This window comes from Nothoprocta perdicaria, unplaced genomic scaffold (assembly GCF_003342845.1).
Source record: "Nothoprocta perdicaria isolate Ctin4 unplaced genomic scaffold, notPer1 scaffold_88, whole genome shotgun sequence".
In the NCBI taxonomy this organism is placed as follows: Eukaryota; Metazoa; Chordata; class Aves; order Tinamiformes; family Tinamidae; genus Nothoprocta; species Nothoprocta perdicaria.
The window spans coordinates 157799-180770 of NW_020456176.1; the positions used below are offsets into that span (position 1 = coordinate 157799).

The following is a 22972-nucleotide window of genomic DNA, read 5'->3' on the forward strand; positions in this document are numbered from 1 at the left end:
ACATGGCCAATAAGGCCCCCAAAACTTTGAACTTGTGAAGTTTCTGGTCTTCTTGTGCTGGGAGATCCTGAGCCAAGAGATTGAACCCGTCTCTATGATACATTTGTAAGATACCTAAACTCATATATATATGCATACATATGTGTGTCTCTATATATATGCATACATACACTCATCTCAATAAATGCAAATAAAGTATGCAAGTTAGAATGCTTTAGTCAAATCATATAGGAACAAAAATGTAGCTTCAGCAAAAGAGTCAGCACATGTGGACTTAACTAGGAGTTAGAAGTAGAAACTTTTTTTTTCCCAAGCCTAAGCTGGGAAATATAAAAATGCTGTATATAACTACTGTATCAAGTTTTTAAAATACATCAAACATTAGTAAAAATCCTTTTTTCTATATATAAAGTTATAAATAAACTAATGGATTTTTAATATTTGCATGGTATTCTAAAAGTGATTTTTGTACCAAGTGTCTTATCAACAGTTTCACTTGAGTTGATGTAATTCATGTCACTGTAGAATTGTGTGCAGGCACATAGACTTCAGTCATATCCCTTGTTAAGGTTTTAGACAGAACGTCTAGGTGTGCTTATCTGCTTCTCTATATTGGAGACATTTTTACTCATTAAGGAAACGTCAGTAAATTTCATTATTTATAGAAAAAAAAAGAACTTCTAAAGAAAAATCAAAACCAACCAACCAAACAAAAAAAAACAAAACAAGCAAACCAAAGCAACCCCATAGCAGGAGAATTATATGCATTACTGTTCTGTCTTGCAGAAGGACATACTTATTTCCAAGACAAGGGTCATTAGTCTGCTGATCACAGAGGGGTCCAGTCCATCCTCCTTCGCACTCGCAGGAAAAGCCCGACTGGCTGGTCGCCTGGCACGTCCCATGCACACACACTTTCTTATGGCACGGCTCGCAACCTGGAAGAATCCCCACTTGCAGAGGCACGTTTCTGAAGTCCTGGAGCTCACTGTTGATATACAGATTGCGGATGCAACCATGGAAGCTGGTGCCATTCTGTCCTGGAGACTGGCGCAAGGCTGCAATGTTATTTTTCACAGGCATGCCTAGAAAATCAATAACAGCAAATAATCCGTATTATCTTTGGTACACTTTTCTAAAGTATTTTCCCCTATTTCTTTTACATTTAGAATAGAATATTCTAAATTCTTAAAGATATTTGCTCCTATTTATAGACACTTGGCCTACACTGATGAGCAATGGGTTCGTATTTAGAGCTCTTCATGGTTTTAAAGCATGTATGCAAACCAAGACCAAAAAGAGAAGTCTGTAGCTTCAGCTTCTGAGCTGGATAAAAGAAACTCTATAGGAAGCTTGTAATGATGAATGGGCTTGAATATGTGATTCTGGTTTTGACGCAATGCTATTACAGAATTGTAATTACTTTCCATGAAACTTGAAACAGTAGAAATTGTATTGAAATTTATTTTTATAAACTGCAAATAGACTCAAAAATGGATTAATTTAGTAGGACCAGTGGAAGCCTGCACACTTGAGGCTGACACCAATAGTTCAAATGTGAAGTTTTTTATATTTTTTCAAAAAGTTCATTTTTAAGAGCTTCATTATCAACTATCAATCATATTTTTGTTGCTCATGTCTAAAGAATAGATTCAGAAAAAAGCCACTTATAGTCAGATATTCACAGTTTTAAACACAGTCAACCATAATAATTCAATATCAAAACAATTATGATATTGTATTGTATTGTTATGATATTGTAGATAAATTCTAATTAGTACAAATGTTTCTGATGCTGATTATTTTCAGATTGGTGCTCTATAATTAGTAGAGGTATAACTGGAGCAGGAGGGTATGTGTGACGCAATTATTCTCCTCCTGTGATCAATGTAAGGCTAATTCAGAAGGAACATTGCTGAAATATTATTTGCTTGCACCAATAAACTTTCTTAATCCTCCACCCACTGTTTTATTTTAACATACTCCCAATGTATTGGTCTGCATTAAGATATTAATTTCAAATAATTAATATAGAAATGCCTAAATGTCTCTTCAGACTAATAAATGATTAGAGTCAAAGTGCCTTGAACAGTAAAGAAGGATCTGTTCACTAGAAAACAAGATCTTGTTAGTGGCACAGGTTTATTCTTAGGAAACAATGATTTCAAATTTGGTACTCAGTATCAGGTAATAACCAGAGAACAGGTAGTGTTCTGCCTTGTTGCTTCTTAATCTTGTAAAGTGGAGCTTGTAATGAGTTTATACAGTTATTCACAATGAACAGTTGATGCAGAAGTGCTAGCCAACCTACTGAAGTAGACTTGCTCTTCATTCAGAGGTTATTGTAATTTCATTTGTGCTAGGCTTCACTGATTACAGAAATGAGCACTACTGTATCCGTATGAGGAACATAATCTTTTCTGATCTTACCAGCTAAGGAAAATCATCTTGGAAGTGTTTAAATTAGAAGATTCAGCATGCAAACAATGATTAGTTTCCAAATGCTCGAAAATATTTGCCATTTTCTCAACAGCCAGCAACAAGACAGAGTTATCAAGTTAGCTTCCATTATACAAGTATCAGGAAGTTTTGAGCTCTGGGAAGCATATACATGTGATTCACACCAGATATAAGGTATATCATGTCTGATTCAGACACATTTTTGTGTATGATGTACAGTAAGCCATTTGGAAACACAATGCAAGCATATATGCAAGCATATGCAATGCAAGCATATATGCAACACAATGCAAGCATATATACATATATACAAGCATATATACAAGCATATATACAAGCATATATACAAGCTTTCAGCTTATACAGTTTACGCTTCTTCTAGCCCCTATAGGAAGTGTTAAGAAGTTAAGGATGTATAAATACTGTTGATTTTCTTCACCAATATTTTTAGATAATCAGGATCCACTTGGAAAGAATTGCCATTTGCCATGCAGACAAATATTTCAACTCTTATTTTCCGTTTGTCAGGAAACGATCATGTAGTATTTCCTCCTCTCTCTTTCTTTAGCCTTTTGGTCTCAGAATCTGACTAAAAGTAAGTAACCAAGCTACTGCTCAATAAAAGAGCTCTATTAAATATCAGTCGTACGATGACAGTGCCAAGGGAGAAGTCAGCTTAGAAGCTTCTGCAATGAAACAGGTGCAAGTGCAAAGTAGTAGACATCCTACCTGTTTTTAGAAGTAAAAACATTCGTAAAACAAAGTGCCATTCTCAGCTGGACCCTAGTAAAATATGCTCTAAATTCCAAGAGAAGGATATGAAATATCAGTGAAGTCTGTGACCCTTTAGAGGGCTTTTGAGAAGAAACAGACGGTCCCTTTAGACTTCTCACAAAAAGCTATAAAGGTCTTTCGATACGATTTATAATATGCTTTTGTTTTAGAAAGACTGAAAAATATCTAGTATATGTAGTCTGACCTCATAAGAGAGTCATACAGTTAGGAAAAATGTCAAAAAAGTATAAATTGATTGAACTGCTTTTTGCAAAAATAAAGTGAAATTATTCCTTCCTAACCAACCTCAGAAATTATGACCCAAGAATAACTTTGTCAAAAAAAAAAAAAAAAAAGAAAGAGGAGAGGAGAGAGAGAAAAAAAAAACATACAAGGGCTTGCTGTCAAATGTGAATTTCATTCATACTGCCAGCTGAGGTGATGCTTACCAGAAATGCCATTTTAACAGGAAGGTGAGAAGTGTAAGTGTAAGCTATATGATGATATAGGTGTCAAACTCTTTGGCAAAGATAGAAATACTGCATAAAATCCTAGTGAGAATTTGAGTTCTTAGCTGACGGAAATGTGTGATCAAATTCTCTAAAAATTCTAGATACAGTTCGGAAAGAAAAAAATGAATGACTTTCAAAAGTGGGTAATATAAATATATGAGTGTGAAAGATCATTTTCTCAAGTACTTTGAAGACAATAAATAGATAAATACAGAAATTCAGAAGAAAAGGTGAGAAACTGAATATACGTCTACTGTGCTTTGGCTTATCTTACGCTTCTCTAACAGTGTTTGATCCACTGTTGTGGACCAAAATTTTCAATGGCAACTCACAGTATTTTCTGATTACAGCTTGAATGTGAAAAAGATAAATAATATGTTATGCAGTACCATCAAAAGTTCAAAAGAGAATGCTAATTAAAAGAACGGGCTTTCATCCTTCATTCAAGAGAATAATTTTCCTTAAAATTTACCTCCACAAAATTATCTACCACCCACTTTAGTGAAACGAGTAATACTTCTCGAAAACAAGCATTCTTTTACTCCACTCACAAACCCGATTCCCTGACACATACTGTGAGGCAAGTAATGTAACTCTCCAGTCTGTTTTGCTTCCTACCAAATGTCACAATTCTTACCACCCTTAAGCAATAAGAGAAATTATACTTCATGGCTTTATACCTTCCTATAATTTCCTGCACATGCATGTACAGTGAAATAGAAATGTAAAACATTCTATTCATATTTCAAAACATTCATATTTCTATTTTCCAAAATGCAGTACTAGCATTCTATATTCATGGCACAAGCCTCACTAAATCTCCAGGTAAATAAACATTGAAGAACTCCTGTTAAATCCACTTCTTCAATATAATAAAAAACTATATAACAGTAGCCACAAAATATTAGAAAATTTTACTGTGAGAATCATGTCTCTATTCATAAAAATGTAACTACTACACTTGATGAGCTACACATGCTTCATTTTTAACTAAATCTCAAGCATTATATTGCAATCTATTCCGATTTATTCACTGCTATTTGTTAAAATTGAAAATACTGATACTGCTGAAATTTTATCTTAAGGTGTTATCTCAATAAATGGGACTCTTAGCATGTGTTTTTCAGTGTGTATTACCAAACTAAATTACTTATGATGCTGACTGTAATAAATACTAAAATGCTCTTACCTCCTACATATAATGGAGAGTCAAAATTCAGAGTGGACTGCTTAGACAAGTTGGTAATTATCTTGGGGCTTCCTCCATCAATAGACAAGGACAGAATCTGATCCATGGCTAGCAGCTCCACAATGTGGAAATTACCATCATTAATAGTTTCCACGCTGCAAAAATAAATATTATTTACACAGTTTATGATCTGCTTAGAATAATTTTTATATTCTTTCTGTTAAATGGTATACAACTTCAAAATAGAACTTCTCCAGGAGTGTAGTTTCCTGAAAACTAAGTCTTAAGAAAAGGCTTTCATGCATGCTTAAGAGCTAACATAGAGCTAACATAGTATAATATTCCTTCAGTAACACTCTATTAATAATATGTATTTTAATTATTCATAGCTCTTTCTCATTCAAAGTTATTCCTGTTGCCATCAAATCATGAACTAGCTTTGCTTGTATTCTAAACATCAATAGAGACGTGCTTAGTAGGCAGAATGACAAACACAAAAAGAAGAGTTTGGAGTTCCTATGCAACAACAACATTTAAAATCAAATTTATTTAAAATTTTATTTGACTCTGTGTGTCCAGGTATACATGTTTATTATGAGCAAGCACGTGTTTACACAGATGTTTAGTTTCCTATGTATGTTTATTTTTTATATATGTATTACATATGTATTACTACAGAAGCATTTTTTTCCAGTTAGTTAGTATATGATATCCATCTACTTACTAACAGGACATGAAGATACAGGTGAAAGAACAGCAAATGTGGGGCTTATAGTATGCAGGGACAAGCCTCCACAATAAGTTTCAGAAATGTTTGCCTGTGCCTACCATTGATATCGATATTCGCCACCGATATCTACATGGCAAATGTAGATATTTAAGACAGGATAATTTTTCAGCTGAGCACAGTTTAAGTACACCACAGAAGGAAGGATATTGTTACTCAATTTAATGGCAAAAGATATCCTTGTTGTTTACATTACTTCTAGCCTGTTCCCCACTAGGGAATGACGAGCTGAAGATCCAGCTGCGTGGAAGACATGACAGCAAGCTGTAGTCCAGAGACCTTTAGGACCAGACTCAACAGCCACTCCCATAAAAAGATCTATTTGCTTCAGACCTCCATCAATTAAGCTAGCTTAAACTTGGCAAAAATTTATTCAAGCTAACCACTGCATGATGTTATCCTGAGATGGACTGGAAACAGTCACTCAGACAGTTGGCTCTTCTCATTATGAAAGCAGCAGAGCTTAGGCGGATTAGCTTCCTAATTCTCATAGTAAAATAAAGCAAATTACCTAAGGACCTGTTAGCAATGCTTAGCAAAGTTTAATTAACTTATCTGTTCTTTTTTTTTTTTTTTTTTTTTTCCCTGGAAATGATCAGAGGCACTTGCACTGTCATTTACAGCAGTGACATGTTAAGGAACTTCCCAGTTATTTATTCTGGGCAGTTGGGGACAGGCTGAGCTCGCTACCAGGGAAAGGTCTGCATGCACTCTATCAACTCAGCAGTACATGAAAGCACAAACACAGAGCCATGTAGACATGGGCAGAATAAACACTTTTTGGGGCAGGCAGGAGGGGAATGTCTACAGCCCACATGGGAAAAGGAAAAGGTCAGAGATCACCATCCCTAAAGAGTAAGGTCTATTCAAGGTATTAAGAGTTTTGTCTACTATTTCAAGTGCTAGGATTAATTTATTTAGCACACTGTGATGATTCTAGGAACAAAGCTGTTCTGAGAAATAAAAATTAATATGACTTAAGTAAACAAGAAACCTGAATATAATGTTCTTGCTCCAAGGAAATGCCTTTCTCACAATAATAAGCGTGAGAGCAACACAACACACAGGACACACATTTTTATAGCAAGAGGTCATTTCAGGGATATTTAAAAATAACACATAAAATAACGTGTAACAACATGTAAAGGGAATGTGGCTCTGTTAGAAATGATTATTTAAAGCTTCAAGTTTAAACTGCTTCACTGGTAAAAATTTAGAATGCAAAACAAATGCAGAAAGAGAAGCCCTCCTAGGCAAGAATGTAAGGGTGTTTTAAATTATAGGGAACATAAACACAAAGCATTTCTGTGCAATATTTCCTATGAATGTGCTTATATTACTTATACGACTAGCCCATTTCCCAGTGCAGAATTAAGAACTGAATGCATAAATCCTATCGAAAAGCTGCAAGAAAAAAAAATGATTGCATAGTCCAAGACAGAAAAAAAAAAGTTATTTTGAATACTAAGTGAAAAAAGAAAAGTGAATGTTTGATTCAATTTTATGTCTTGTAGAATACCTTACCCTACTGTAAAATCACATCTTATTTATAATAAATGCAAAATTATATAATTAAAATACACTATTTCTACATATCAAAACATTTCATGAAACTGTAAACAAACTGTTATAAAATACATATTGCATCCAAAAACAGAAAGAATTTTAAGATGCTGAGTGCAAAGGCTATGTTTCTGCTAAACAACTTCTTATTGCATTTTAAAGGAACTTTTTTTTTTCTTTTCCTGAGAAGTGCTTTTAGTAATCTTCTAAATCCACAGTTCCCTTGGTATAATTACCTAAGAAAGTTTAGCATTGTTCCCAGCTACATAAATTTACACTTTCTATTTTATATCGCTGTCCATGCAAAATTGTTTCTAGAAATCGTTTATTTTAAGCAGTGTCTGTTATAGTATAGAACAGCATCACTTCTACAATCTTCAGCAAGTAAGCATATACTAGTTGCAGTTTTATAACATTAAAGGTGAAAATACAGCAAAAAGACAGATTCAAGAAGGTTTTTTTAGTATTCTTTTTTACCTCTGAAAGTAATTTGTAGCAACAGTTCTGTAAACTAATTGTAGCTAGTAGATTAAGAACAAAAAGTGAGGCTGCTGTCTTTTTGATCACTTTTGCAAAATCTGTTTGAGAAGAGTGACATCAAAATCTCCTTACAAATTCAGGTAATATTTTAAGGTAATAGGTTTTAAGAGAACTAGAGAAATTTGGCTTTGAAAAAACCTTCAAATTTTTTTTTTTTTAAAAAAGCTCTAAAAGCAGATATGGATTCTTTCTCTTGATGACTTTGGAAGCAAAATGCATATATTTTCCAAGGGTAGTGCTTTTATTCAAAATCTAGTTTTTAGGTTTCTCTGCAGACTCCAAGGAAGGGAAAAGTCCCACTTTTTATGACTGCCTAGCAGAAGAAGAGAGAAACTGCCATATCCTTTCTGCTTCTTATGCAGTGAAGTTCTGCACTTCACTCTGCAGTCAGAATATCAATTGACAATAACCTCCCTCCCCCACAAAAAGTAACACTTCCACGTGTGAATTCTAGTACAACACAAATGTACAAATTCTTTGTTGCTACCTCCAAGTTAGTTTTAATTCAAGTAATAATATTACATCTTTACTACAACTTTTCATAAGTGTGATTTGCCAAGCAAAATCATGCATTTTGGCGGTATGTTTTACACTACAAAATGTCTAACACAATATTGCATTTGTGCATATCTCCTCTTTAACTATCTATAGAGAAAATGTGACTTTGTTTCAAGGAATTAATATGTATTTTGTTTCTGTTAGAAATATGTTTCATCTGGGTTCACCTGTATATAGCAGAGGCTGGATAAGATCCTGTGTCATAACTGACCCTCACTCTTCCGCGGTACAGCTCTACTGCTATATGATCTTTATCACCTTTGTACAGCAGGATCCCACTATCTTCATCTGTGGCAATCTAGTCAAAAAAAAAAAGAACAAAGAAAAAAGAAAACAAACAGTTACTAAAAATAAATATTAAAATCAAATGCTCCATCAGATCAATTTCTGAATTTGCTGATATAATCTCTTATTTCACTGTAAAATTCATGTGAAGAGTGTAAAGCTCTAAGTAAATCACTGATAACTTTGGCTACTATTCTACACTATGAGGAGACACTTCTTGTTCTTGTAGCTCACAGTGCATGACGCTTTTTTACCTGCAGAGTGATGTTGGTTTGGGGGCGTATCTTGGCTGAAGGGATTTGTAGATAGGATTCCTTGTTCACAAAGTTGATGCTGACGAGCTTTTCACACTTCTCACCCTGGTAGCCTGATAAGCACTGACATCTTGGTTCATTCTCCTTTATGATACACTGAGCTCCATTTTGACATTCATAATTATCACAAGGGCTGGTGCGAGGTAAAACCATTGGTGGTGAAAATTCACAAAACAGGCCACTAAAAATAAACAGAAAAATTAGTATTTCCAAGAAATTTGTGACTTTGACGTAAGAAAGCTGTATTTGTTCATAGTATCTTTAGATCTTTCTCACCTGTATCCTTCTGGGCAAACACATGTATATCCATTAACTGCATCAGTGCATTGGGCTCCGTTTTTACATTTGTTGTCCTGGCAGTCATCAAAGTCAATATCACAGTGCTCACCTACATATCCTGGTGTGCAATCACACCTAGGAAATAGGAAAGCAAGCAGAATAGCACAGTGACCTTTTATCATGCAGCACACTTATGACAGAGTTAGGTAACTCTGGAATTGTTTAAAACACAAGGAGAAAAAATTTTTTCTAATATAGTTAAAGTTAGGGACAGTGATACCATGGATGGGACTGTGCGTGTAAAGATCGCATGTAGCCTTATCATGTTATTATGTTATATGGGGAATCTCTGTTGTAATGAATACAGTTTGCCATTTACACATGCCTTCTCATTATCTGTCATTATATCAAATATTTGTGGTTTAAATCTGTAGTGCCCTCATGAATCATTTTGACAGTTCTTCTTGGAATTTATGAGTAATGCTGAACAATAAAAATAAGCAATATGCTCTGCTGCTGAGACCCAGACAAATAATCCACTGGAGGATATTTTCTTTGTAAATTATTGAACAACTATGAATGGACTGACACATCCATTTATAAAGTATAGGGGTTAAACATACAATACTTGCCTTAAATTCCAACTGTCAGGATTCACTATAAATAACTTCATGGTTATGAGCTATTCTGTGAATGAACTGAATTGTCAAAACAAACCCTCTATCTCCCTGCCCTCCCTGGTAAAAGAAAAAGAACTGAATTGTGTATCCTCAAGCTAGTATGTAAGGTTAGTTTCCTTCCATACATCTCTGTTAATGCTAGTGATATTTCTGCAAGTCATTCTCATTTATTAGACTGATTGAATACTTAGAAAACCTGTGAAAAATGAATGGAAAAGATGGTAAAACCATGAAGTCATGAAATTTTATTTATTTTTTCTAAGACAGGTGTAATTAATTTCAATAGACTTTGTATTTCTTGGTTTTGATTTCTACCTAAAATGTCTTCTAAAGTACCAAGAGTGATTTTAAATTGCTGCAAAATTTTAAAAGATATGAGTAAGAAAAGGAAAAAGAAATAATTAAAAAGATGACCAAGTGAGAAACATGCTTGAAACATGCTTATTTTATGATTTACAATCAAAATAATAATGTGGCAGACTTATGAATGAAGCAGTAAAGTATAAGAAAACAAATTAGTTTTACTGAGGTGATATGACGAAAATAAACATAATGCACAACATTTTTAAGTCAACAATATGAAATCTGTTCCAGTTAAAAACTATCACCTGTATATTCATTTGAATGAACTGAACCTCAACCACTGGTTATGGCAACAGTTTCAAACTGCAAGTTACCTAAATTTACTATCCTGAAGTATATTAAAAAACAAACAAACAAAAAAACAAAAAAGAACTTGCAAATTGTTTATCAGCTATAATACAAATTGTCAGTTATAATGCAAATATTGTGTAATTACAGATTAGCTGTTGTGAGGATGAATATAATTAAATCTATATCTTATAATGTGCTGTATTAATAATCTATTTTGCAATTGCTATTCAGAAAACAGTATAATAGAAAATAGTATAAACTTCAACTAAATATAATTACTTTCCTACTGTCCAATTTATTAAAAGTACTTTGTATAGACTAAATTATCTACTTGTCTTAGGTCCTATTTTAAATCTGACTGGAATTGGAATGGATAAGGATCTCTTAATTCAGTAAGAAACATTTAAGCAGTAACATAGATCTACATGAAAACAAACAGTCCTATTCTGCCAAGATATTTGATAATATCTGAAATTAGTATTTTGAAAATAGAACCGATTTCCACTCAAATAAAAGCAAATAAATTGGGTCAAGATAAAGAAACAGAGATTTAGACACAGTTGGTCTGTGACAATAGTTTAGACTTACTTGTATCCTTTGGGTGTCAAGATACACTTTGAGTCATGCTGGCAAAGATTCAGGTCTTGAGCACAGAAATCTAGTTTCTCCTCACAGAGCTCACCTGAAATGCAATGAACATTGTTACCTCAGTGACAATTCCACATTGCCCTGAAAATAGTTTGTTTTATTTTAAAATAAATTATTTTGACTTGAATTGTTAATGCTAAAAAAAGAAAAATATTTTGTAGTAACAGGTACTACTATTTTAATTTTTGTTGGTACCTCCTTTATAAAGAAAAATTTCTTCAGTTTAGTCAGCCCAGTATCCATGGACATAAATGACAACTTTTCAATAAAACAATTTTGGTTTAAAAAATATGTATAGCTATGCTATATAGTAAAACACTAGTGCCTAAACCTCTTTTCAGTAACACAAGCAAGCTATCAATATAATTTTCATTTATTCATACCTAAACACATTACACAGAAACTTCTAATTTGTATTAGAACTAATTATTCCCATTATCTGAAAAAACTGTTGTTAACATCATGGTTTATCTTTATAATTCCAATTATCCAACAATGAAAACTTGCTTTATACTTCAAATTTTTAAACGACACACTGACACTGATTAACATTTGTTAATCTACCATAATTACTACAAACTGCTTTGCGAAAATAAAAAAATCCATGTCAAATGCCTACACTTCCTTTTTCCTGTGAGCTTATCAGTGGCTCTCATTTACAACATGGACTGTGTAATAAATAAAATATTTTAAACTGGCTAAAATATGATTTCACTGCATTTTATCAAAAGTAAATTCTATCAGATGTATAAAAAGATGATCTAATCTCTTGATTCCCTAAGTCACTAATTAGAAGATACTGGGAACATTGCCCTCTCAAAGTGTTTCACTAGCTCGTAAGAGCAGGTACACTAATTGCAGCATTTGTATGAAGAACATATGTGTGATCCAAAGCTGTGAAGTCCGTATCTGCTGAGCTTGGGGACTCATAGGTCTAGCAGACCATGAACCACGGCAAGAGTAGGGTTGTCCCTTCTCAATCGTCAACTAAGCAAACAGGAGAGAACTACAAATGTGCTTGTGCTTGTGTCTTCCAAAAGGAAGAGGAGAGTGGAGCGTGGCAGTAGAGGCCCATGTGGCTCTGGTGAGATTTGCTTCCAGTGAAAGACTATTGAGATGCTTCAGTTTTACTTGTTACTCCTGGAACACCTCTAAGGCATTTGCAGAGAGGGTACGTACCAGTGTGTCCACGTGTACAGGTGTGAACACCTCCTTCAGTTACTTGTGCTATTATGCCATTATTATAAGTAATAAGGCATCTTAATGTTCTGAAGTGCTCATTCTCATGTTTGCAAATGTTTGCAATTCTCATGTTTGTACTAGCACCACGCAGGACCTGCCCTCTACCTCAAATGGGTTTTACCATTACAGAAGTAAAACTAATAAGCTGAAAACAACTGTAGATGGTTAAAAGGTTAAAAAGCAAATGGGCTTAAGTACCAGTGTGTAACACTCATGAATATGATGAATATCACTAACATGAATAGACATGAATAATTCTAACACCAGCTACTCAGTACTTGCAAGGTTACTTCTAGAACTTATATTTAAGGACATGGAGAACTCGTTTCAAATGATGGACAAATAAAACTTAAGAACTAAGCAGTAATCCACATTAATAACAAAAAGAAAAATAAATCAGGCAAAAATGAATCAGTATGCAGTTGTGCTGCGTAAAATATATATATATAAGGATGAAAAAAAACAGGCCCTCTACATCTTCAAGCATTACGAGGGAAACCAAAACCAGCTAGACAAGTGCTTTGCAGCCTTTGAGCAGAAAATCCAGACCAAAATATTCTGAAAATAACAATAAAAAAATTGTAGCACATTACCATTTTGAGAACAACAGAATCAAATAAATCTTTGATTTAACACAAGGTGCATGCTTTGAGCACAGGTTAGTTGCCAGGAAAATTGTCTATATATTTAGGAATTGTCAATATATTTAGGAAACTGAATGAAGGTCAAATGCATCACATCAAAGATAACTACAGAAACAAAGAATTTTAATTCTATTCTCAAAGCTGCGTCAAACTGCCCATAGACTTATTAGTCCAGAAGTGCCCTGTTAACATTGGGTCAGTGCACAAAGAATCCTGAAATGCCAGGGATTCTTCGCATCCCAGAACATATCAAACCTAAACCAGCTCCCTTTCTCTTTTGAACGAGTTCTGCTCAAACACACATGCAAAAGAGGTAGTAACTTCATATAGCGTCAAGCAAATTTGCAAACTTGTTGTAAAGGCTGGAGGCCATTAATAGGCCAGTGACAAAATTATGTCATTGATATATAAAGATCTGTGTCTGTTTATCCACACATGTATATGTGGGAAAAGAATTCAGAATACGGGAATTCAGATTTTCATGATCATGTAAAAATTACTTTTTTTTTTAATCTAGTTTATATGCATTCATACAGGGTAGAAATATGTGTGCATGCATGTATCTATATCTTCCTTCATATTATCTTATTATATTTCTTGTTGAGCTGCAAAATATCTGACCTCTCCCAATTACAAGCAATAAAAATATGGCTGTACAGAATAGTACTAACATGTCGAAAAAACTCCTCCAAACATTCCCAAGGTTATTATTGTATCAGAGACTTTCTAAGAAAAGATCTACTGAGCCCAAATTACTAGCAAAGTTGTAAGCTTCCTTTTTCTTTATAGTTAAATTTACAGTAACAAGTCAATGGAAAATCCCCCAAATACGTAGAACATGACAAATTATCACTGATCGAATGAAACCAAACAATTTCACCATTGCTATTGCCTTTATGGAACTGGCCATAATTTTGCTATGGGATAGGAATTGGGCCATGGCTTATATTACTGTTGATAGTGACCTCTGAATTTTTTTCAAAAACTCCCAATGTGCCTAAAAGCTTTATGGAACTTTGCCTAAGCCTGTGTAATTTTCCTTCTCATCTTGGCTCTTAAAATGTATATAGATATGAAGGCATGAAAATACTCCTAGTACACTGCCTTTTGGTAGTCCTGTATTGATGGCCCTAATATCTTTTGAACATCAACTCAAAAAAGCTCAGGACCACTAGAAAAGCCTCAATATCCAGCTCCCAGTTATAGCTGGGAATCCTGCACACAGGCTGTGAGTCAGACTGGAAATCTGAGACAGAAGCAGCCTTACAGCTTTGAAAAACGTCTACTTCTAGCCATAAGATAATGCTATACTAGCAGGCCTACTGCTGCCAAATGGTTTGCAAACATCATCAATGTTGAATGTTGAATCAGCGCTGAAATTATAGTTGGACTATCAAAACATAAGAAAAGCAAAATATAACTGCTCAGAAAAAAATATAGAAAAGGTAAGTAAAATTATGCTATCATGGAATCTTAGACAGTGAAGAATAGCTTCTTCGTATAGCAACATTGCCTTTGGCACACTGAATAACTGTAATTCAGAGCTTAACTAAGCCAAGGTGAAGAGGAAAAAAAAACATTTTGCTGAAAGGAACAGATAGTCAGCTCCTGGTTTTATTGGAAGGAAATATTAGACAGTTACCTAATCTGGAAAATATAATGCAATGTTTTTAAAATCATACTTCAGAAAAAGGAAAAGAGAATGTGAAACAAATGTCTCGGTTCAAGGAGGCTTGACACCCATGTCAGGTGCAAAAATTCTTTTTTTCATTTGATAACATAACAGCTGAGGCTTCTTTCTATAAGAGCTTGGCTAAGTATCACATTTTTGAAGACTGGAAGATTTCTGAATGTAGAAAACTAAGCAACAGATTAGATTGTTTAAAAATAAGCAGTGGATAGAGTGTCAGAAATCCTATGAAAATGTATAAATGTTTCCAATGCTCAAGTAGAATAGCAATAATTCATGAGATCAAAAATCATGAGATATCTTGCTTAATCTATGAAGCCTCATTTCTGGCAAGAGGTATGACTGAAACCAGTAGGACTCTGCATGGTCTGTGTAGCCCGAATGAATGGATCATTTCACATGGGCCTATCAGCAATCACATTACTGAGTGATGAGGAGAGCTTTAACACAGACAGACATGGAATTCAGAATAGAAGAGCACACTCGTAATTCATCAACCAAGAAATTACAGGTTGGCTTACTAAAGAAACAACCTTAAAACCATCAGTGTTATTAGCAGAAAGCTGAATACGATATTAGGATAAAAATTAGTGACAAAATTTGAGAGCAAGAAAAGATCATTTTAATTATCATAACCAGGCTTTACTAGAAGGCTTATTCCTTGTTCCAAAAGAAAGATATCAAACATATATTGCAGACTTGCTGGTAAGTTCTGAAATAGCTGGATTTTATATGTGCACATATCTGTCTTTTTCAGCTTCACAGCTTGGCTGCCATATACTGTAGTCAACTTCTGTAAACTTTATGTTTTATCAAACAGCTGTTATCACCTAAGTTGGTGACTGTGACTCTTTAATTACTTTTGACTCAAATATCCTGCAGACTGTAAGAAAGTATGCATAGGAAAGTGATGCATTTCTATGAAGTTTTATGGTTGATGAAGAGTAGACAACATAGGTAAAATATTGTAAATGCTGAAGAAAAGTTCAGAAAAGAAAATAAAAGGATATTTCACTACAGATAAAAATGCTTTTTAAAAAAAAGAAAAGAAAAATCACAGTTACAGGATGCAGATCATAACCAAAGAAAGTGAAAAGTCAGTCAGAACTAATTTTAAAGACAAATTCTGGATTAAGTTCAGGATTGGACTGTTCAAGGCTTTCACCATTGCTCAACTCTGCTCAGCTATGTGGATCTCAGTGCAAGATGGGGGCTTATTTATTTAGCTGTTTAACATAGCTAGTTGTTTCACATTTGGAATTTGGCAGCAGCAGAGATTTCTTTGTAACTTCAGGCAGGTAAGCTATGAAGCTTTAACAATTTGGGAAATCAAAAGGATGGATGATGCTTCAGATTCCCTAATCAATCTGTAGTACTAAGTGATTCAGCCTTCTAAGGACATCATGCATATTCCCTCTTCGGTGTTTGTGAAAATACAACATAATGACTTTGATGCTGAAATATAGAACAGAATGGTCATTTCAGTACATTAATAATGTGAAACAAAAAATTTTGTATGAGACATGAAAAGCAAGAGCAGCAGAGGCATCTTTTTACCCTAATCAAGTTGTAACATTTATCCATGATTTTTACAAGACTGAGGGTTATGATCCTCATATAATGAAATAATTAGACATATTTATCAATTTTGACATGATAGGATTTGCATTAGATTACTTGCAAGCTTAAATTTTAGGCATGTACTTAAATTTGATTACCAAATGAATTGAAAGCATTACCAACTCATCTCCTTTAATGAGGTAGCAAGAAGGCCATGTAACAAAGTTGTGAAACATAAAAAAATAAAACAGAGGTCTGTATCTGGGGCTCCTCTAAACTGAGAATACTTAAAATTTTCTTTTTTTTTTCCCTACTGTCAGAATTCTAAAGACGTTTGCAATGTTAAGATTAAGCTATCCTACAAACAACCATTAATAACTTTCATGCTCATCTGGAAAAGTAATGCAAATATATTTCATATACACATATGCTTAATTTTGGTTCTGTACTTAATTCAAGTCCCCTGGGTCTTTGATAATTTTTTTCTGAGGTATACTTTCTCGATAAAATCAGTAATTTCAACATGTTATGATTCACTCGTTTCATACATTTACAATGACTATAACTGTTTATGATTCATTCCTTTTTGACCTTTAACTATATTTAAAACAGATATTTAAATTACCAGCAAGCACAATTACACAGAGGTAACAGCTGTTTCAACTTGAAATGAGGACTTGAATCTCTTTATGTCAGCATCTTCAGTTCCATTCCCATTTGCAAAAAAATATTTTTTCATGGGCATTTTTCATTATTTTTAATTTAAAAATTCTAAAGATTTATTCTAAAAAAATCTAAAGATTTATTATTTAAACTACTGGAAATATGTGACAACAGGTAGATAATAATGCTTTTGACAACTTTAAAGCCAAATTTTATTCATGATCATTCATCTTAATTTATTAATCTCTGTAATCTGCTTGGTTTGTTTAGTTTTAAAAGCCAGACCGAGAACAAAATGTATATACTTATTATATTTAGATTGTGTTTTTTAAATCAAACTTGGGATAAGCACTGTGTTATAAAATCAACCAGCTTCATACTGGGGTAGCAACTGAACAATGTAGAGTAAAATAATGGCTAGAGCAGCAACGGGGGAAAGTAAAACATTAGGGTATACTGTTCAAAGAAATGATAATAAAATGCAACTACAGCAACCTGTCTAAATCAATTTCAACATTAAGAATATAACACCTGCAGCCTGAGTCACTTTCTGGAAATGTCTATTTCTCTCTAACAGTTGCAGAGCAAAATCAGGTTCTGAATTTAAATGAAATGAACAATGTCTGAATTAATCGACATGGACAGTATAAGTGCATCCTTGACCAACATGCTCTTCCAGAGACAATGAAAGTATTTTTCAGATTTGTGATATACTTTATTATTTTATACACTGCACAATATATTCACCATATTAACTTAATAGCAAATGCAGTAGAAAATATTGGGACTCATTTCCTTTCAAAAGTATGAATCTCCATCAATACCTTATCATTATGTTAGGTCTGAGATAGTAAAGTAGAGCTCTCCTCTGGAAAGTAAATGGACAAAAGAAAAACTGAAAGACTATATACTTGTGTGTAAGTGAGATCAGTGATAGTTACACAGAAATTGAAAAAATAAAACATAAAAACACCTGATCAAGAACACCCGAAGTTAAGGTCAAAATCCTCCACAGTTACTTTTCTTGTACCATAGCTTAGCTTAATGTGGTCATTTTAAATATTTTAGATATTCATAGGAATTAATGCAACAAAATGTTATAAAGCAGAATACTTAAGAATGGAGCCAAGGTATGTTTTAAACATGAGGAAAATAAAAATTTTAGAAGACAATCATATAAGACTTCTGTTTGTCCTGTCAGTGGTTGCATATTTTTTTAATATGGCTGAAAAAAAGACAATGAAGGCAGTATCAAAGTACTCCTACACAGTGATGGGCATTTTCAATTCTATTCATTTGACATATATTCATAGCAAGATCCAAGTGCCTGATTTGAGGATTTACAGTGAGCTTTCTACATGATATCTGTATACAATTTATTTGATCATTTTTTTTTAAGAACTGAAATCCATGCACCTTTAAGGAAAGGAAAGTGAAAAACCAAAGTAAGTGAAAATAGGCTTAAAAGACAACTGACCTTTTTCCACTTCATTCAGATTAGCAGCTTGCAGTGACAAAGACAGAAGAGACAAGAGACTTTTTACATTGTAATACAACAGCATAGCACATTAAGCTAATGCACACCTATAGCAGCAGAGAGGTTGACATAGCAAAATGAAGCAAGCTTCAGAGTTTCACCTACAGCAGAGCAAAACAAACAGAAAAAGTAAGAAGTATATGTTGCTGCTGGCATAAGAAAGGTTTTACTTTTGGATCAGTTAGATCTGTGATCTAATGGTTGATGGCAACAAGCAAGAGAAATGATCATCTGTATTCTATAGAATGTACACATAATGGCCTGACATTTACTGGACTGCACTTAAAATAAAGGAGATGGCAATGTTAAGAGAATAGCAAGGTTAAAGAGTGCAGGACGTAGCGAGGCATTGGAAATGGTTTATTTCTCAAGGTTTTGTCAGACACCCTGAAAGTCCACTGACCCCATAGGCTGACTGTTGACTTCACAGTCAAGGTCTGTGACCTTAAGAAAGCTCACAATATAGTATACATAGCATTCGTTGTCTTTTTGACTATAACTGGAAACAGGATCATAAAACTTAACTCAATCAGGGAAAAATGGATGTCTGGTTCTTAACAAAACAAGTCAACAGATTTTTATTTATTTGTTTTTAAACTTGTAATAGTTACTTAAGAAAAGTGCCAATTTTCTAGGGATTGTTAGGAAAGACAAAACATGATGGATTCATTTTGCCCTATAATATTCTTTACATTGTTTTTTTTAATTGCATTTCTAGAGGTAATATGAGATTCCAGAAAGTGCTCTACACATAAATAAAACTTTAAAGAAGGATGTTTTGCAGTTCAGATCAACAGGTTCCAACCAGCTTCATCCTTATCTTGTGCTACAAAAACACAGAGCCTATTTGCAGACAACCTTTTATACAGAAAAAAATCTGGCTGCTGCATTTCTACATTCAGCAGATATGTGCTGTGACATCTTGAAACCAGACAATTCAAAGTATCCACTTAAAAGCAAACAGGACAAGCCTGTGGTGATATTCTTCTGGTATGCAAGGAAAATCCCAGTCTGCAGTAACTGACAGCTCAGAGACTTTCTGAGCTAGAGATAGTACCTTTGTGTTCAAAAATAATTTTACCTACTGTATATAAACTCAGTTTTCCTAACAATTAGCTTATTTTTCCTCAGCTATTACAGGATATCACTAAGTGAATAATACTTTCAGAAAAAAAATAAAGAAAAAAGATCAGCAATATGCAGATCTCATTTTAACTTCTTATAACACATACTGAAATCCAAAGTTTTAGGAAGTTCCTCATAAAAATCAACTCATCTATACTAGACTTGGATTCAGTTACTTATCTTTCAAATCAAGTCACAGGCCAAAGAAAAAATTCCTATAAATAATTTCATAACTGTAAGATCATTTTATATACTATACACTACCATTTCTAGGACCTGATGCATCCATACTACCAGCAGTATAAATCTACAGTACTAAAGGTTATATAATGATTATGCAAGATCAAAGATGGTGGTATGTGAAGACCTCTGAGCTAGCTTAATGTTTTATACACTTTCTCATAATTTGAAAACTTACCTTAGATCTCAGTGTTGTAGCCTGTCTTCAGATGTAAGAAAGCTAGTATATTGTGGAATTCTGTAGGGTATCCTACAGAATCAAGAATCTGAAGTTTTCCTACAACTTATGCACCAACTTACCTGTAAAATAAGTTGAGGCACTGGTATAATACGTTTAGAAAAAGGTGTGTGTATTTTGTTTATGATGATGCGTAGAAAAAAATCCAATAACCTTTTAAAATCTGAAAGCTTTTTTTTTTTTTGTAATACCCTTTAAAATAACTGATTGCAAACAGATTGTTTTGATTTATTTTAGAGCTGCTGAGAAGATTCTCACCTACTTGCATGACCTATTGACTTCTGTATTGATTATAAGTATGTGCTGCATCTACAAAAGTATATTTAAAAAAAAACCTTGCCAATTAAAAACACAGCATTTTCCTTTGGGGATTAAGCACAAACTATTCAGCAACAAAAGTAAAACCTTGAGAGAAATGCAGGTGCCATTCCCTTATTTACCAGTCCAATTAAAAATATACCTTTTTGCATTTTGAATGCAAAACAACAATACAAGCATTACAATAAAAATGTTACTAAGTTTTAGCAAGGTTTATGCTCTTTTTGTTCTATCTGATACATAAAGAAGTGCTGCAATTACCATTTCAGTTAAATATATAAATGTAAATTCAAATTACAAAGCTATCAAAATGCAACAGTCACATAACATTGTTAGGCTAGTGCATATATTGTATATAAATAATCCTTTGTGTTCATGCCAGTGGATATTTAATACAAAACCATCCTTCCCTTAGGATATTATGTATCAAGCAAGCGATTGACTATAGCAGTCTAAATTTAACTAGAGAAATGAAAAAAAAAAACAAGCAAAAATTACAAAATAAACAACACAGGCAAAAGACTGCAAAGCTGCTGAGGAATGCATGGGCACATGAACTGTCTACTGTCTAGCAGGTATATGAAAGTTGTTAGCAAGGCTCTTTGTTAGTTCAAAACAGAAAAAATGGACTGCAGTGACCTTGGCTTGATTTCTTCCAAACTACCTAGTAGAGTACTGATCACATTTTAAAGGATATAGCAATTGATCTCAGGGAGTAAAGCTAGACTCTGATATAGTTAAAATGTTAATTATAGGAACAAACTTCTCTGGACATATTAATGCTCATACCTGTGATTTGTTTCTAAGACTGTCAATTACAGTACCTGGCAAATGAGTATCTGATATGGACCTTCCAGTTATTCTTAAATATCTTACTTTTAAAATAATAATAATAAAAAATATAGAGATCTCTAGCCTGCGCTGAGTTACTATCTGTTGTTCTGTATGGGGACTCTTCCAAACATTTACCCAGCATAGGTACCGGATAAATACATATACTCTATTTTTAAATGGTATTTCCTATTTCTAAGTTCCAACATCTCCATTCACTGCGAGTTTCCAAGTTTTAAATAGTGACTTTAAATTTGAATACTCTAAAATATTTGTATGTATGTTGGAGGTATCACCCTCACTTAAACAGGAGTTAACTCCTGTTAGCTCCACAGGAGTTACCTCCTGTTAGCTCCACAGGAGTTAGTGTTTCCAGTAAGTGAAATTACCTTTCCAGCACTCAAATACAATGGTTCCTGAGGACAAAGAAAACTTCACATGACGGGGGCAATAGGACTAATTACAGTGAAGATAGAGGATGGCTGCGTAGAATAGTTCCTGGGCTTCGGCCTGGCCTCCAAATGACCTCTGGCCTTTCTAATAATAGAAATCTTCACGCAAACTAGAGCAGAAATCATCTTACTCCACATAAATGCTTCTAACGGAGTATGGGACACCATGCAAGGAGGGCAAACAAATCCTAGTGAAGGATTAGGGCTAGGGTTAGGGTTCGAGCACTGAGCAAGCCTAGAGCCCGATGTGTAGTGCAGCTGCAAAGGCCATGCCAAACCTCATGCAGGACTACAACATGAGTGCTCCTATGGCAAATTTCATCTCTTGACACTTAACGGGAAGAATGGGACCCTATGTGAATTCCGCCCCAAGGAAGGATTAGGGTTAGCAGGTTAGCTTCCCTTTTAGCAGGGAAGAATCCTTCTCTTCTTCATTAGTAAATTGAAGAACAGAGGATGAAAACATAATATTTCTTACACCTTACACCAGGTTCTTCCTTGAGCTTTCAGGATTAGCCCAAGTGGTGGGGGACACTTTTGGAAATATTTTTAAAATAACAAAACACTGTAGTTTCAAAACTAACCAAGTAGTCAATGAATGAACATTAAGGAATAATATAGTAGGAACACAGTGGGAAATGTGGCTTCAAATCAATTGCAGTAGTACCACTAATTCACCTACAAAGTGAAAAATATTCCTGTTGTGTTAATAGGAATAGTCTTGAATAACCTGTACTTTCTCTTTTACTCCTACCTGTATATTCAGGTGGACAAAGGCAAGTGTAGTTATTAATTCCATCCACACAAGTAGAATTGTTCTCACAGTCATTGTCTTCACAGTCATCAACATTAACTTCACAGTTTTCACCTTCAAATCCATCTGCACAAGTGCACCTGTAACCCAGAAAATAAAACTGATTGCAAGGACATTTGAGCTGGGGAGAATAGACAATAAATTCTATAATTAATAGGCACATAGAGCAGTAATCATTATTTCATTAGGCAAATGGCTAATATGCTATCAAAATATATATGAATATTACCAAAAAAATATTATCTTAAAAACAATAGGACAAAATAGAAAAGGTGTCTAACTTTGTCCTTTAGTTCTTAAATTCTTCATAAATTAAAACAAGCACTGAGCTTCCTTTTCCAGGTTGAAATGCACGTCACTTTTTAAGATTATATT

The 22972-nt window shown here is 33.9% G+C and overlaps 1 protein-coding gene across 2 annotated transcripts in view; it reads right to left on the reverse strand.

Moving 5' to 3' along the window:
• Nucleotides 1-22972, reverse strand: part of SLIT2 (slit guidance ligand 2) — a 236730-nt gene that overhangs the window by 6623 nt on the left and 207135 nt on the right. The window contains exons 28-35 of one of the 2 annotated variants that reach the window (XM_026052374.1): nucleotides 22538-22677; nucleotides 18520-18546; nucleotides 11184-11277; nucleotides 9259-9396; nucleotides 8923-9163; nucleotides 8551-8681; nucleotides 4936-5090; nucleotides 797-1085 (exon numbers count right to left, since the gene is read on the reverse strand). In XM_026052374.1, coding sequence (XP_025908159.1) covers nucleotides 797-1085; nucleotides 4936-5090; nucleotides 8551-8681; nucleotides 8923-9163; nucleotides 9259-9396; nucleotides 11184-11277; nucleotides 18520-18546; nucleotides 22538-22677 — 1215 coding nt within the window. The remainder of the gene's footprint in view (nucleotides 1-796; nucleotides 1086-4935; nucleotides 5091-8550; nucleotides 8682-8922; nucleotides 9164-9258; nucleotides 9397-11183; nucleotides 11278-18519; nucleotides 18547-22537; nucleotides 22678-22972) is intronic. The other variant, XM_026052373.1, reaches the window with a different exon arrangement.